The sequence below is a fragment of the Serinus canaria genome, chromosome 2 (assembly GCF_022539315.1).
Source record: "Serinus canaria isolate serCan28SL12 chromosome 2, serCan2020, whole genome shotgun sequence".
NCBI lineage: Eukaryota > Metazoa > Chordata > Aves > Passeriformes > Fringillidae > Serinus > Serinus canaria.
This window is the reverse complement of record NC_066315.1, coordinates 55,579,592-55,597,318: the sequence shown is the minus strand read 5'-3', so window position 1 is coordinate 55,597,318 and position 17,727 is coordinate 55,579,592. Positions and strand designations below refer to the sequence as shown.

At 37.3% G+C, this 17,727-nt stretch overlaps 1 protein-coding gene across 1 annotated transcript in view; it reads right to left on the bottom strand.

Moving 5' to 3' along the window:
* CUL1 (cullin 1) overlaps positions 1-17,727 on the bottom strand; it is a 51,904-nt gene that overhangs the window by 16,416 nt on the left and 17,761 nt on the right. The window contains exons 3-8 of the mRNA XM_030229518.2: positions 7,817-7,991; positions 6,976-7,143; positions 6,167-6,217; positions 5,267-5,357; positions 4,394-4,557; positions 982-1,144 (exon numbers count right to left, since the gene is read on the bottom strand). Of these exons, the coding sequence (XP_030085378.1) occupies positions 982-1,144; positions 4,394-4,557; positions 5,267-5,357; positions 6,167-6,217; positions 6,976-7,143; positions 7,817-7,991 (812 nt within the window). The remainder of the gene's footprint in view (positions 1-981; positions 1,145-4,393; positions 4,558-5,266; positions 5,358-6,166; positions 6,218-6,975; positions 7,144-7,816; positions 7,992-17,727) is intronic.

The window sequence follows — 17,727 nt, the reverse complement described above, 5'->3', positions numbered from 1 at the left end:
CTTTTTCATTTCAAAGCATCTCTTCATTATCAACATGACTATTACAGATAGTAATAATTTGTAGTTGCTATTTTAAGACCAATACACAATGAGACAGAGTCATAGTTACAATTTAAAACTCTCAACTGAACAATTTTATCATTAGTAACTTAACCACAGCCTCTCTTTCATTCTGCCCCTTTCATCAGAACCATGATTCATCCTTATCATCTGCATGATACACAGGAATTAGTTCTGGCTGTTATTTTGTGCTCTCTATAAACTCTTGAAGAAACTAATACAAACCAACACAATTGACAATTCCTTAAAGATACCTAAACTCTGATAATCTTCACTTATTTCAGAGGAAGTGTTGAAGAAGTCTTTATTCTATGTATTCTCCATGACAATATAAATTTGATCCATTAACAACACTTAAGAATCATTTTCACAGCCAAAATTAACTCATCAATTAATGATTCCACCCTTTCCTTGGGCTCTATATGCAATATTATCTATTTTATATGTTTTATTTTAAAAGCTACTTATTTGCATCCATTCCTCTTTTAACATTTCCGATACATATTTCTGAACACTCTGGATTTTAAAATACTCAGTGCTGACTCAGGAAGATCCACAGATTAAACAGAAAGAGCTGGAAAGCATACTGGTCTGTTTTTCACCTGCCATCTCTCCCACACAAGATTCAGCTCCTGCCGGAAAAATGTCTCAAGTGCTCTTGAAACTTTTCCAGCCATGTTAAGAGAAATCAAACTAGTGCTGTTCTGCCTAAATATCTGGGATTGGGGAAGGGTCCTGGAAGCAGTACCATCAGCCATGTTGATTTCATTAAAACCTGCTTGTCCATCAGTTTAGTGACTATCTTCCCTCTTAACCTAATTCCTGAACACAAGACATTTAGCTAGCACCAGGTCTTACATTATTCACGATTCATCAGGGAGGAGAGCCCTAAGCCTAAAGCCAGCGTTTGAAACTCCTTACCTTCATTTTTGTCAGCATCCAACAAATTCTGAAACTCTGTATGAAATATCTCCAGATGTTTTTCGATAAGTACTTGCTCACACTTTCGTGCTAACTCATCTTGTGTGCTCTCATGGAGATATACCTGAACTCTACGCTGCTCCTCAAGAAGGCGAGCTTCGGCCTACAGAAACACAGGGAAAACATGAAACCCGCAGGGAAGGCAGAACACGAATCCGACAGCACAAAACAGGTGACTTGTTCAGTCAATTCTTTTAGAAAACAACAAGAAGCAAATGTCTCTCTAGTCTGGTGTTGTGAACCACCTACTTTAGCAGTTATTTTTCCAGGAATCATAATATACATGTGGAATTGATGTTTACGTTGATGAAAATACAATGTGCTGTTTAAATGGCGGGGGAGATTCACAGCAAAACTGTTTTCCTCTTGCTTGTGAATAAGGAGTTTACAGATGGAAATCTGCTGTCAGAAAAAGAGAAAGCCGCTGACATGAGATGCTGGCAGTTTTAGGATCAGCAAGCTCTCCAGCTACAGAGGTAGTTTTGTTTAAGACAAACATGAATGTATTTCATGGCTCCACAAAACTAAAAGGCAGGAAACTACAATTTAACACTATGCCCATGACAAATCTATTTAAATAGTCTCATCTACATTCTTACACAGAAAAGCTTCCCAATAAACTACAGTCGTTTAAATTATATTTGCATTTAATCTGGCATATGAAATGCTACATATGCCCATCTTCCTGGCAAACTAAAATTCTAAATGTCACTCAAGGAATAGAACTTATGCCGAAATGTAAAACTGAAATTGTTTACATAACAATTACCTCTATTTCATTTGCAAAAGTGTGAAGGATTCACATTACAAACCATTTGTAACTGCAGCACATTACTAGGGATAAAGGGTGTATGCCTTCTTATCAGCCCGAGTTATTTAAATTAACAATATGATCAAGAAAATGGAATTAGGTTAATTCATTGTCCTAGTATGCTAGAGTAACAAGTAAGCACGAAAGATCATATTCTGGACAACAAAGAAGGAACAGCTACACTGCAAGTGCACTGCATCACACATAGACAGCTTTAAATCATCTAAGTCACAGCTTCACTTGTTCTGCAATGATTTTGCACTTAGGTCTTGTGAAATGGTCCTGGATTCACGTTTCCTAGAGCTAAACCAGTACTGATCAAAAAATAGGAAATGAAATCAGCAGCTTGAGAAGGGATACAAGCTCCAGCTCCAGAGTACTCGCCAGTTTCTTACCAGTAAGGAATAACAACTTCCTTACTTGAAGCAAATAGCAGCAAATCTTTCTTATGAACATTGGAACTACTTAGCCTGTATTTAATCAATTTTGTATTTCTGTAGTTCAGGAAATTCCACCACTTCTGACGCTGCTTCTTAAAATATCCTTAGACTTTCGCTTTTAATGTTAACTCATTGTGAGTTCTTCTGTGAAAAGAAATATTTACTCTAACTTCATGTTTCCTTATACCCTCTGTTTTATTTGGTGTTCTTATAACTCCATTTTCCTTTTAAAGTCACATTTCAGAAACAAGGGAAAAATAATTAGTTCACACAACAGTATCTTCACTTGTTTCAATTATAAAGACAAAAAGTTCAGTGGAACACTATATTTCAAGGAACAGTCTTAAAAATACTGACCTTTTTCCCTACAGCACATCAGGCTATGCCAGCTTTACTCATGAGTTCTGGCCTGAGAAGAAAAATTCACAATCCTTCTAAACTCAGTAAGTCTACCTATATAACCACATACACAAATCCTAGTTCTAGTTAAGATTTCATTGACTATTCTACAAGACACTACCACAATTCTCCTGTAACACAGTAACAGTCATGCTACGCTGGTGTGCCCTAGGATACTCCAAGGTTTGTTTTTATTTTGCAAGGCTATTTATCGCCGGACTGAACTCAAAGTACAGTGCTCCAGTGAGAATGTCAAGTAAGTGTACTGACAGCAGATTGCTCTGTTCACAGTTCATGCTTCCATCAGATTACTTGTAAGATCTTACAGCCACTAGTGTGTAAGGAGATGCCGAGAGTGCCCAAATGGCTTGTGTACATCTCTAATATATTAATTTGAGCAGATACATAAGGCTACATTTAGCACTTTCCTGCTGAACATTTCCCCTGCTGTCTGCTAACTTTGTATGTACTTTCAGCTTCAAGCAAAGCAAGTTGCTTTGTGTTGTTTTGTGGATTTCTGAAGCCTTGAGGATTGTTTGGGGTACTAATCAGTTATTTCTACTTGCCTGTAATCTCTAGTTCTTGAAATAGCAATGACCTTCAGACAGCTTCTTACTGTCCTGTACCAAGGAAGTCTGGATGAGCCAGTCATTCAGGTTCTGAATGACTGAAATTTCCCTACTTTCTCTTTATACATACATTAGGATGAAAGTTAAAACAAGAACTTGAAAGTAGCAAAAAATAATTAATTCAACAACAGATAGGTAAACATAGGTTGGTCTGGTAATTATTGGGAAACTACTAAGGGCACAATTCCTTTTACTGCGTTATTTCTAGGACTTCCCCTCCCATCTTTTTGTTTTTCTTTTTTGGGTAATTCATTGACTTTAATGCCAAGAGTTAATAAAGGATTCTTCTGTGGTAAAAAGCATTACACAAAGAATATTGCAGGGAGGGATCTGCACATTACATAGTTGAAAAGTTATCTTATTTTTTAACTAAGCTGAAAGGGAATAAACAAGCAGCAATTCAGAAAGTGAAGAAAAGAACTGAGAAAAGAATACATGAAGCAGCACTTGTCCAAGGTGGAAGATGACCTATCTACTACCAGGTCAGTAGGACTGACCTAATAACCAGGCCAGAAATAGCCAATGTTTATCCTGCTTGCCCTTAGTTGCCCTGTCTGGGATCCCCAAAACTAGAGACAAGTTAAGAATTTAAATCTGGCCTCTGTTGATGAGAAGTACTTTGTAGGGGTTTATGACACTAAAACATTCAGAGAGAATTAAAGCTAATTAATGATGTATTTCCTTAGCCAGCTTGCTCAGGAAGGTACTTCAATAAATGTATCAACACACTGTTCCTTGTACAGGAATGGTAAACTTGTGATATTAAAGCAGAATTATTGTTTTGGTGTCTTGAAGTCTAAAAAAAATCTGAATTTATTTTAACTTATCTTTTGTTTTGACTGTGCAGAAAGTTCCATATTCTTACTGTACTCTCTGAAATGTGTTAAGGAGACAAACTTCAGACCAGATAAACAGATAAGCAAATCACTGCAGGGAAAACCAGCTATCTGTTTCTGTAAAATAACCACCATTTTAAGAAACTGATAATGAAAGCCCAGAATTTATATTCCTTTGTCTCTAAAAAAATCGGTATCCAGAAAAACAAAAATCACAAAGCAGATTAAGTAATTTACCTTCTTCATGTACTCTGTGACGGGGTTCTGTTGCAAGAATTCAGTACTTTCTCGTGTATAAAATCTCTCTGTGTCAGCAAGAAACTGAGATTCAAAGGATTCTTTATAGACAGTTAGTGTAGGTCCTTTTGCAAATGCATCATCTTCATTCAGCCCCAGCTCCACTAAAGGAAAAAAACACAATCAAACAAAAAAGACCAAAAAAAAAAAAAAGGTTTTTATGAAGTGGTCTCCAGCAAATAAACAAGGACACTCTCTCTAACTTCGATGAAAGCAATCAACTGGGACTACACCAGCACTACTTTAAAAAAGTACATTGATTTTGTATTTTAAAACTATCAGCACAAGAACATTACTAATTCCAACTACACTTTCAGATACATTTCTTAAATGTAGGATTATAGGGTTTGGAAAACTTCACTATCTCAAAGGCTAGCTCAAATTCTCCTTTCATTTTTTCCCTCTGAAGAGTTCCAGATTATATGCTTTTGCTTTTATTAATGAAACCAGTCAGTAATTTGGATGGCAATGCTCTCAATATTATACAAAAGGGAAAAAGGAACCCCACTCTGCTATGCAAACTACCATCCTTCCCCACTTCCAGTTTTAGCTCCTTAATACTGATTTGTAAATGATGAACACTCTTGTCTATCAGTTGCACTCTCAAGTTTCACAAATATGGTATAATCATCTGTTATTGTATAAAGTATCAGTCAAATGTGAAGTTAAACACTACAGAACTGCATTTACATTACTGTAAAAAAAAATCTTTACTGGACATAAAGAAGAGGTGGGATGTTACTTCTGGGCTCTGATAGGGTATATAAATTTATTTTTAAGAAAGTAACAGAATCTTAAAGAAATCACATTTACCATAGGATTGTACAACTCCACTGATCAGCCTTGTATTGATAGTTTCACCATTTCTTTCCTTTTCAATCAATTTCAACACTGCATTTGTTACCTTAGAAAACAGGGATTAAAAGTTAAGTCAAGCACAGAGAAAGCAGCTGGTAGATCAAGCACCATACTTAATTAGGAGTCTATTTCCATATTCAAGAAAAGTCAGGCACCTTCAGAATAACATTTAAGGAGATCTGAACATATAAAGTTCCTACAGAGAATGATACTCCTTTAAGTTATACAACATAATTACAGTCTGATTAGTGGTAAGGTGTATATGGGTATTAAAGTGCTTAGTATTTTTTTTTCTTTAATTTCAAAAAACCACCTTCAAAGCCAAACTTCACTTTTTTTTAATACCTGAAACACAAAACACTGAAATACAAGACCTGAGCTAACTACCTGTTCTTTGGACAAATACTCTGCTGCAACTACTTCATCATGAAGTACTGTTAAGAAGTAAAATCAACATACAAATGTACCTAAAAATTGTGATGGAATGCCTTGTTTTATATTGTGTTGATTCACTAATTTTAAACATTTGGCTGACCTGAGTCTCCCAGGCTAAATCTAACAACTCACAGTAACGTTAGGAGAGACCAAAATCCCAGCCTGTCCCTATCTGTTCTCATCCAATCTTGACTCCCAAACCTTAAGACATGACTGTCATCAGCCTGTACTCCTGCCTAGCTTAGTAACCACTGAAATTGCTACTTCAAGTCCCCTTAGCTAAAAAAAAAAAAAAAAAGCCAAGGGTCCCCTCAGCAGAGAGATAACAGAACAGTCTTGGTATCAAGGTTCAATCACACACACAAAGGCTTATTACTTCTATTCCAACACTATAGTTGGAATATATTAATATATACATACCTGCTTATTTAATGGCCTGAATAAGCAGTCTCGCCAGGTCACCAAGGCAAGCTAGAAGAAAAAGAGGAGAGAAGAAAGATGGAATAAAGAAAATATTTACATATACACATATACATATAGGGTAACTCCCTTTAAGGAAAGCTGATGTAGTATGCAAACTAATGAGAACTTCTAAAACTATAACTTGGCATACACATTTCTCAAGCAATGAGATTGTTTCACATTAAAATGACAACTGGGTTTACCACTACCTTTACTAAGTTGCTCCTTTTTCCACCACGGGATCCACTGCCAACTCTGGAAACTCACAAAACCCACTTTGAGTGACTATGAAAACACACAGCTTTTTTTGTTGTCAGTTTCCTTAGCATTAGACTACTAAAGTCAAGAGGAAGTGAACTAAGGATACCAACTGTTTTTCTACCATATGCAGAATTATTTTAGTGAAGCAGGAAAACAGAACAGCACTTTCCTAATTCTTCACCAGTAAGGACAATAACTATCCTTTATTAAAAAAAAAACCCTTTTAGTTATCTGGGATACAGAAGTAATGTCCTTATTTATATTACTTCATGTTAAAAAAAAATTATCAAGATCACATATCAATCTTTCAGAACTGCACTAAAATAACTTACACTACAAACCAAATATACTGAGGTAGGTGTAGGGAAAGGAGGGAGAATGCCACTTTGCCCACTTCTGCAAAATGTCCATGAACCTCCTACAAGATTCAAGGAGTGATCTGTAGAATGATAATGCAAACATGGCAGATGGAATGGACAAATCACTCACTTCAAAAAGCTACTTACTGAATAAATTTCATATATTCCTTTACGACCTTCATCGCACTCACGACGAACCCAATGTCGATTGAGGTAGGCACATATCCCATTCAATACCTTGCTTGAAAACCTATAATCTTCCCACTGTTGAGTGTAGAATTTCAGCACACTCTCATCCATCAAATCTTCACCATCCTGAAATCACACATTTGCCAGTACTGTTGTGCGATTTTAAGGTACAACCAAGACATATCAGGGTATACAAACTGACTGTGTAATAAACCATGCAATGTATTTACAGGAAACACACTGCTACTACATTTAGTTCTACATTAGTAAAGCACAAAGCCAGTATGAGATTTTGAAATGAAAAGGCTGGGAAAAAATTGCACAGCACAGATAAAGCTCCAGAAGTCTCTCTGTCCCTCTGGATGCAAGACAACATCCAGGTCTATCAGTAGTTTATTTATTAAACTAAAATAAAGGCTACAGTCAGGCATTTTCAACATGACAGGCATCCATTTTTCAGCAGTCCTAATATGCTGGTCAATTGCTTGGAGAGCCTAGCTCTTCTTGCTCAAGTACACGACAGTACTTAAGATGTCATGTAACATTACTTCTATAAAACACACGAAGGCTGTTTTGGCTTCAAGAGGAAAAGCAGCTCACAGGTACAAGCTTAGGGACTGATCCATGTCTGAGGTAAAGCCAACAAAACATTCTAATGGCTACAGAGGCAAAAGCACCTTTTAAGATTATTCAGTTTACTTCCAGTGGCTGTAAACACCTCAGGCTTATTGATACAGCTTTTCTTGACACCCCAGTTTATGTTACTACAAGTGCAGATCGATCTCATACCCCATCTTACCTTAAGGAGATTAGTCAAGTAGTTCTTCAGAAATTCTTTTAGCCGTTTGTACAATTCCAAGCCAACAAACTGAGCACCTCCAGGTGTCTGGCCCTTTTTCGATTTAGAAGGAGGTACTCCAGCTCCCCGTGCTTGATTAGACTGGTGTACACTGGTACAGTAGTTATAAACATGACTGACAGGAAAGTCAAGGAATACGTTTGCCACCATAAGACATTAATAATACAATGAAAAACAATGCTAATTTCAGTAAGTTATTATTTATACAACTGTGAATGACTTATTCCAAGATGCACTAACCTACATCAAATCAAATCACAGCTAAGAAAATTAAGTAATTTTCAGCAGAATTATCTGCAGCAAAATTGTGTCAGACTGAGAGCACTGCAAGTACTGACCCCAACATTTTCATTTACTTACTTAACAAGGCCATCAAGAAAACAAATCAGTGGAATTTGCTGATAAGATTATTTAAATGGAATTTATTTGATCTAGTATATTGGTCTTCTATAAATACATAAGCTTTCATTTGAACTGAAAGAATTTTCAATACTAGCCTCAAGCAACATTCAGTAGTTGAAAACACAAGAGAATAGTTTTGCATTCTTTCAAACACCATTCTCTATAAAAGATTTGGCCACTTAAGATTAGCACACAGGACGAACCTGGAAAGCAGTAATGCTGAGAACACACACACATTTAAATGCACACCATAAGATGAGACTCACTAAAATAACCCAATTTTAGGCTACAAGCTAATCCCAAAATTTTAGTGTAAAATCACAGAGTCATAGAATTGTTTGGATCAGAAAAGACTTCTAAGAGTACAATCATTAATATAGCACCACCAAGTCAACTACTAAACCACCTCCCTAATCACCCTATGTAAGGGTCTTTGAAATACCTCCAGAGACACTGATTCCACCACCTATCTGGGCACATCATTCCAATGCAGGATAACATTACAATAAAGAAAGTTTTCCTAATATCCAACCTACATCTCCTCTGATGCAACTTAGGGCTATTTGCTCTTGTCCTGTTGCTGATTACACGGGAGAAGGGCATGACCCTCACCTAGCTACAGCCTCCTTGCAGGCAGTTGTAGAGAGCAATGTGGTCCCCCCCAAGCCTCCTTTTTTTCCAGGCTAAACACTCCCAGCTCCCTCAGCCTCTCCTCATCAGCCTTGTGCTCCAGGCCCTTCCCTAACTCCGCTGCCCTTCTCTGGACATGCTCCAACCCCTCAAGGTCTTTCCTGTTGTGAGAAGCCCAGAACTGGACACAGGATTTGAGGTGCTAAGTACAGCAGGACCATCACTGCCCTGGTCCTGCTGGCCACGTTATTGCTAATACAGGCCAAAATGCCACTAGCCTTCTTGGCCACCTGGGCACAGGCTGGCTCAAGCTCTGACAGCTGTCAAACAGCACCCCCAGGTCTTTTTCCATAGGGCAGCTTTGCAGCCACTCTTCCCTCAACCTGCAGCACTGCCTGGGGTTGTTGTGGTTGAAGTGCAGGACCCAGCACTTGGCTTTGCTGAACCTCATACCACGGGCCTCAGCTCACTGGTCCTGCCTCTCTGGACCCCTCTGCAAAGCCTACCCACACTCCAGCAGATCAGCACCCTCAGCCAACTGGGTGTGCTCTGCCAAATCCCTGAGGGTGCACTTGATCCCCTTGTCTCAGTCACTGCTGACCAGAAGAGGCTCCAGCACTGAGCCCTGGGGAAGAAGGCTTGTGACTGGCTGCCCGCTTGCTGCCTTGCTGCATGCATTCATACAAATGCACTTGGTTGGGCTGTTGATCCCACCATCTTTTTTTTTGGCTAGAAGCCCTAATTCCTATGTAACCAGGCAATTCTGTGGTTTCTAACACAGTGACCCTTTTTTCTTTGCCGCCACATGGATCTCCATTGCTTATCTCCACTGAGATATCAGATTGAAGGATCTCACGAGTACATGCCAGTACTAGCAGCATCACTAGCAGCATGCCAGTGTTTGAGTACATCCCTCAAACACTGCCATGCTGCCCCCTGGTTTTATCCCTTTTCCTTTTCAAATTGCTCTCTAGAAGACCTCTAGAAACTCTGGTATCTGCAAAGAAACCTTTCCCTTTTTGAGACAGGTGTACCATGTCTGTCACCAGCAGGCCTGATACCATATAAACCTAGCACTAGGTTGGGGTTTTTTTTTGGTTTTTTTTGTTTGTTTGTTTGTTTGTTTGTTTGTTTTTTAATAAAATCTGCCACTGACACCAGACTCAGAGCCAAGTATTGATCTGCCAGCTCTTCCTGTTCATTCCTTCATTATTTCTTGGAACAGGAAAGAGAAAGGTAGGAAAACTACTTCAGCTTCTGATCTCTTAACCAGTCATCCCAAGTCCCTGAAGTCGCTTGATTATGTTTAGAGTTCTTGTTGCAACTTCACTGCTGTCTACCTGAAAAGTCTGAGAATTGTCCCCGGGTAGGAAGCCTGCTCTTTACATCTTTAAGCCAGGTATCAGAGATGCAGAAGATGACCCTAGCAAGTGGCAGCAATATTTTTTCCTCTTATACTACCACAGCCTGGAAGACTTGCTGTAACTGTTAATGTAACATTTCAAGAATGCATTCTGTTTTCTGATCTAAAAAACTCAAATATTCAGAATTCGTCCAAAGTAGTAACTGGAAGTCATATTGTCCCAAACACTTCAAATAAGAAGGCATCCTTAAAGAAGCTGCATTCACAAGCAAGAAAAATAAACTAGCTAGGTACCCAGATGGAACTTGATGAGAAGTCAGGTCTGACAATAAAAATCACCCTAATGACTCACACAAATCAGCCAAAAGGAATGAAGCTACTGGGCACTTACTCTTCTACTGCCAGTCCAAGGGCAAGCTTTTGAGTCACATCCTTGTTAGAAAACATTGTATTAACCAATCCAGAATGTTCAATTTGGCTTTGTGTTTTCACAAAATCACTAGGTTGGAAGAGACCTTCAAGATTGAGTTCAACCCATGCCCTAACACCTCAACTAAACCACGGCACCCAATGCCACATCCAGTCTTTTTTAAACACATCCAGGAATGTGTTTAACACCTCACCAGCAGACCATTCCAGTACTTTATCCCTCAACACAAGTGGACTCAGCTTTAACCATTAGACAGGTTTCCTCCACAGCATACCATGAACTAGGAAATTAATATATTGCAGAGATTTGACTTTTATCTTTCCCTTCACAAAGTCCAGCACAATAGAATAGCAAGACATCAGCACAAAAAATACCAAGAAAATGATAAACCACAAATATATGATGCATTACAGTCATTATGAATAGATTTGCTTCTAAGTAGTAAAGCTCAAGAAGAAAATTGTCTCCAAATATCCAGTTAACTTCCTTGCAATTAATTTTGTAAAACACTTCATAGACAAAATATACCCTTAAACTGGATTTAATGATCAGAGTATCCTGTATGCCACCAGGAACAAGGCTCAGGGTTTTCACATCAAGAAGCATGGAAAGCCTACTCAGAGTCTATATTTACATGCTTGTTTAGAAAGTCATTGCATTCTGTGCAAAGAAATAACTCTTTGCCTAAGATTAACCCTTTTTGAAAATACACAGTGTCCATTTTATTTCTTATCTGTTACCTCATCCAGATGCCAAGTAAGTAAATTTCTCACAATGTCAACCAACAACATAAAGACTTCATTTGTAGTGAATTGAAGCAATTGGACTCTTAATCAGCCTCTTATCTCTATCAGTCACTAATTTCCTGGACATTAATGATTTCTTCCACTTCCTAGTCATTTGTTTGCTCAAATTCCCTGGCACTGTTGCTACTTTTACTATCTACACTTTGATTTCAGAATTCTCTGTTCAAGTGAAGAACAAGACACAGAGCAACCATTTTCCTCTAGATATGCAACTTACTTTCTTGCCACAAACAAGAAAAGCAGGTTAAGAAAAGCAGGTAACCTATTACCCAACAGGGTAATTTTAAAATAGCGAATATATAAAAATTTCTCTAAATTGTTTATGGAAAGCCTCTCCATCATGATACTAGGAAATTAGGGCTGATTCATAAATACCCCCTTGACAGTCTTGCCTCCTTCTTCCCCTCTCTTATCCCAAGTGGCTTTGAGCAAGCCTGAAAATAGGAAGACTGTCCAGATGAAGGGTAATTCTTGCAGTTTTGAGAGTATTGCCTGATAAAAACATTCTATTCATCTCTACAAACAATCAAAACAGCCTTCAGAAAAACAAAAGGCCAAGATTAGACATAAGCCTTTTTCTTACCCCATATATTTTACTATTAAACCCAGGATTCATTGTAAACACAGTGACTGGGACCTTTTGTCCATGCCTGACAGTAATCACCTCAGAGCTGCAACAAAAGTAATTCCAGTAATGCTCATCTTTACCTTTTATTCTGGCTTGAGATTTGCTAGCCAAAGGGTCCAAGACAGCACTGTTGAAGTGCTCTAGTTTCACTGTTCCACACAAGTCAAACTGAAGTTAGTTTGCAAGTGTAACTCCTTGACATATTCTACATAAAGCATGCTCTCTCACACTTTGTTTACAATCTGTCCCCCCATCTGCTAGAGCCAGCAAATGACAAAAAGACTGACATATTCAAAACAAAATCAGATTTCTGCTGCTTGCAACGAAGTGTATGACAGTCCATCTGAGAATCACAAGGGGAATGCTATGAAAAGAACTCCTAGTTGCAGAAAGCAAAATAAATCCCTTGATGCATGGTATGCTGGAAGCTATATACATACACAAACAGCTACCAGGAAACATTTTGGGGGGTGTTTGCACAAATCTGTATAGCAATTTGCATACCATAGCAACCAGAGAAGTTAATTCATCAATAGAAAAGTTTGAACCAGCTGAAGATGTGTTGATCCCCAAGCTTTGGGCTGCTTAACTTCAGATTTGGCCCAGCAGACAAACCCCCTACAGGAGGAAGAGATCAAGATCAATCTCCTCTAACCTCTACACCTTCCATACAGTGAAGGAGAAATTTAATTTACTTGTCTAATATAAATCTGAGGTCAAAAACTGCAAGAAAGTTTACAAAATAATTCAGCACTTTGCTGTTCAAGATGAAAAGTCCTTTTCAGAACTTTATTCTCCTCCAAAAGTCTTCAAAACAAAAAATAGCCAAAGACAAATTAATTTTACCACCTCTGTCACCAATATAATTTACACTTATATTAATTTTTTTTTACCACCTCTGTCACCAATATAATTTACACTTATATTAATTTTTTTTTCTGTTGCCTGTCTTTAGAAACTGATCCAAGCCTTGGATCAGTTTCTAAAGACAGGCAACAGAAAAAAAAAAATCCTGTGCTGCCAGACCCTAATAGATTTAAGGCCTTGTACAAGATCACTTCCACTGGAGGAAATGGTCCTAACACACAACCCAGCTGGAGAGCTTCCTTGCCACCTGGTTTCCAGTAGCATGGGAGTTCTGCAGGCAGTCTGTCATGAGGACTGGGGAAGGAACCAACACTACAACCAGCAGTGGTCCCTGGCCCCAGACCCTTTGGTGAGCAGATCTGAACTTCTGTGCCCACCCTGGGGAAGTGAAACAGGCTCTTTCAGCAGCACTGCATACATTTTTTGAGCAGGCATGCCAACAAAACACAAGCTTGAGCATGCCATGGTCAATTCTAATCTACCCTCTCTCCTCAAAAAGTACCAAAGTAATACATACAGGATTTTTTTTCCTCTGGAAGCAACGGCAAACCAAAATTATATAAGAAAAATGATCAGTTGTGTAATTCAACTCACAACAAGAGAGCGCTCAGACTCTACAATGATGAGTATAAATCATTCAGTTTTGCATAAGTCTTCAAGTTTTTAAAAGAAAACAGTTCTGCTGAGGTAATAACTGGTTCACCACAGCCAGATCCCCAGAGTTCTTTCATTTTTTTATGAAAAATTAACAGAACTGGAAGAAATCTGTGTGAGGAACAGGTAAGCAGAATTAACAGAACACAGCAGAAAACTACAGCGCAGAGATGCCCACAATAACACAAGCCAAACAACTGTCCAATCACTTTGTTTCTCATTATTTCTAGTCTCTTTATTATAAAGATCAGTTTTAGGCATAAATTTGCTATTTCACAGACCTTAAGCAGTCATTAACTTCAAGCTCAGTAGCTAGCCTGAAGGACTTAATTTGGATTAATTCCACTTTTGTCAAAAATCTGTATTTTCCTAAATTACACCAAAGGCATACAAGAACATCTTATAGAAAATTACTGCAAAAACTGACAGGAAAATTGCTAGGGAAGGCTACAGACGCTTTGTATTATTGTAGAACCACTTCTAATACAAACAACACAGCTTATCATACTTACTACAGAACAGCTTTACATATTTTCTTCAAAATTAAAGCCATTCAAGTCCTGTTGAAATCCAGAAGATTAGGATGGATTACCCCAGACATAAGAGAAGAGAAGCTAAGAGAAGTGGACATGCACACATGTTTTGTGAGTCAAACAGATGAAGGAATTTTGCACGAGTTTTTGAAATTAAAAGGTTGTAAAAAAACAATCACTTTTCAGAACAAGTGCTTTGAACACTCACTTCAGCTTTGTGAGGAGCAGCAGTGAAACAAGCACTCCAGAAACCTTTATTCTTTTCAGGGAGGTATCAGCAAGAGATTTTATCTATGGTCAGTTCATCATCCATTAAGTAAGAGTTACCTCCACAAAGCAATTCAGAGAAAGCAAACAAAATTAAGAGCCTGTACCCAACCTCACACATTCACACTTGTGATTAAGTTTCAATTGATACATTGATACATTGATACATTTAAGTCTTTAGATTTGATACAACTGCTCAGCTAAATCACTCCATTTTAGACAAACCATTTTAGTCAGGGAAGGGCTGAGGCAAGAGATTGAGAAGCTATTACAGCATCAGCCATGCAGCTGCTATGAAAATCCAGGCATAACTCAGCTCAAACACGTTTCTACAAGTCTGAGATCAGAGACACTTTCAGCAAAAGCCATCTGAAGACTAATAGATAACTTCTTGTTTCTCTCTTTACAGCATAAACTCAATGGCATCACAGAGAAGCACTGAGTTACATGGAAAATACAAAATTTCAAAACCAAATGCATCAACAAAGTGTACAGTCTTTATGCCAGGGAGTGTATGAACCTCCATAACTGAGGCTGCTTTTTAAATTTCTTTCTTTGCATTGACAGAGGTTGGTTCTGAACAGAATATTATTGGTTACTATAAAAAGCAAGCAGAAGGGCAAGCAATCGTTGTGGAAGAGTGCATAAAGAAGGAAAATGATTCTGTCCTTCTTTCAAACTGAAGATGCAATCTTTGTAAATACGCACAAATGCATACAATTATTTGTACCTTTCCAGACAAGAACAGGTCAATTATGTATCCTTTAAACATGTCAACAAATACATTTACTTGTGCCTTCATGTTCCACACAAGCACTAACTGGAACATGAGAAGTCCTATGAAATAGGATATTGAATATATGCAGGACTAATACTAGCAGACAGAAGAGGCTGCCTTATGCATCCAAAGCGACCTCAAACAATTTGACATTGAAGTGAAAGAATGGCTTAGAGTGATTGAATCTTAAGAGAAAGTGGAACAGTGTCTGAGATGTAAATAAGAAGAGCATGCCCTAACACCTCAGTATCTTTTCTGCATAGAAAGAGCATAATAATCTGTGCAGAAAGAAAAGAACAAGAACATACCGTGCTGCCTGGTAACAACAGATTCATGTGATTAGAAAATGAAATATTTTCACAGTTTTAATATGCATCTACTGATCTAAAATCCTGCTAAAATACAGGAATTCAACAAGGAAAAAAGATTGCAATAGAAGCAACTACAAAAGATCTTGGCAAAGGATGCCACGAAAAGGTCTTAATGGTTTTGCTTTTTGCTTGGTCAACATATACTACTGGTGCTGAATCTACTCACAGGGAAAAAAAAAAAGTGAAATATATTTACACTTTCTATTTTATGAACAGACAGACTATCCTGAGTCATCTGGTATTTCTGAAGTGCTAGCATACTACACTTTATTTAATGTTTTATTTACACACTATTTTCCTATACCAGTTGCTAATATGTGAGGAAAAAAAAATTCCATTTTATAAAATGATTACAGTAACTTCTTCTGATATACAATTACTTACATCTGATCCAATAGTTATTTAGTAGCCACTGCTTTGGTAAAATAAGTGAACAAAATTCAATCACAAGAAGCAAGGATTTTTCACAAAATAATGAAATGTGACAGAACGGCATAGCCTTTACCTATCCTTGACAAACTTCAACCAATTATTTTGAAAAAAATTTACAAATGATGGCTAATAATGGAATAATGTAAGAACAACATTTTTAAGATCCAATTTATTGGTGTAAGACTTGAGCAAATTTTAGGTCATAATAAATTCAGTCATTTTCTTCAAATTTCCACATAAGACCTACATGATAATGATGCCAATCAACTACTCACAGGTATTCTAGGAACCTGTTGAAATCAATAGTGTAATTTTTATGTATAGAACATTTGAAAGACCTTGAAAAACCAATCTGAACACTGCAATCTGGACATTGCAACTTATACCTTAGTTAAACAACCACATCATACCTTCCACTGTATTTTAAACTCTTCTTATCAATGATAACATTTTAAGATATCCTCATGCAGATATAAATCTCATCTGTTATAAATTAATAGCAACTGGACACTTTAAACGCATCTTATTTTTCTCAAATTTTCTTTAAATATTAAATTTCTACAAAAAGATTAATCTGTTCTGTATGGGCATAAATTAACTAGATTGTTTAAAAGAATACCTAAAAATGCTTCTCAGGTTATGTTTTGTAAATCAGGGCAGTGAAAGCATGAATTTATGTCAAAATTTTGGCATTTCAAAGAGTGCACACATGCAACAGAGAAGCACACCACTAACCTTTCCATTCACCAATGCAATCTGAAAATTGTTGATATGTGCTTCTAAAAAAAATAAGTATTTTAGCAAAATTACTCAGCTCTTTCTCTAAGTCACTGTGAAAAATTATACTACTTTGATACAGTGCAGCAAAGTTTTCTGACATTTTAGTACTTGGCCTGAAAATCTTAAGATACATAAAATAAAAAAAGTAACAAACCCCTTTCATTCTCACCACTGAGTTTCAATACAAATGTCCAGCAAACCCCAATTCATCCTCTCATACCATGAGGTTTGAGTAAAATAAACTGCAGGATCACCATACAATTAGTTTGAAAAATGGACATCACCTTCTGCCAAAAGAGAAGAAAATAGCATAAGGTGTATGAATATTTTATCACTGCCAAATGGAGTTAAGAAGAGGTGGCTATAAAGACAAGTGGCCTACAGCAAAATAAATAGGTTGAGTAAGAATAATTCTAGTAAACCAAATAATAGGTTTTCAACCAACAATTCAAAACAGAAACTCAAAACTTGTGATACAAAAGTACAGTTTTCTCTTGGACAGACTAATTGAAGTTTCCTCCAAACAGACTAAATGCCACCAGGAGATGTTCTGTATATATATACCCCTAAACACTGACTTTTACAAGCCAGTCCTGTGGATCACAGCCTCCAAACTAATAATCACTAAATGGAAAGAGGGTGAACAGACCCCTCCCTCACAATATTTAGGTCTACTGTCCCTAGAAATCTAGTTAATTTTATTGGCTATTTCTCTTTTTGGCATAAAGTCAATGTTTGGCATGTAATTCTGAGCCAGCTTGTAATACTGGTTGTCAGATGATGTTAATTACTGTTATAGGGACGACTAGGCTCTTCAGAACTAGAAATTACATAATATCTGGGTAAGGAACAGAAAACCATCTAGATTTCATTTTCAAGAATCTCACATGTGGGGTGAAAAATGAAACAC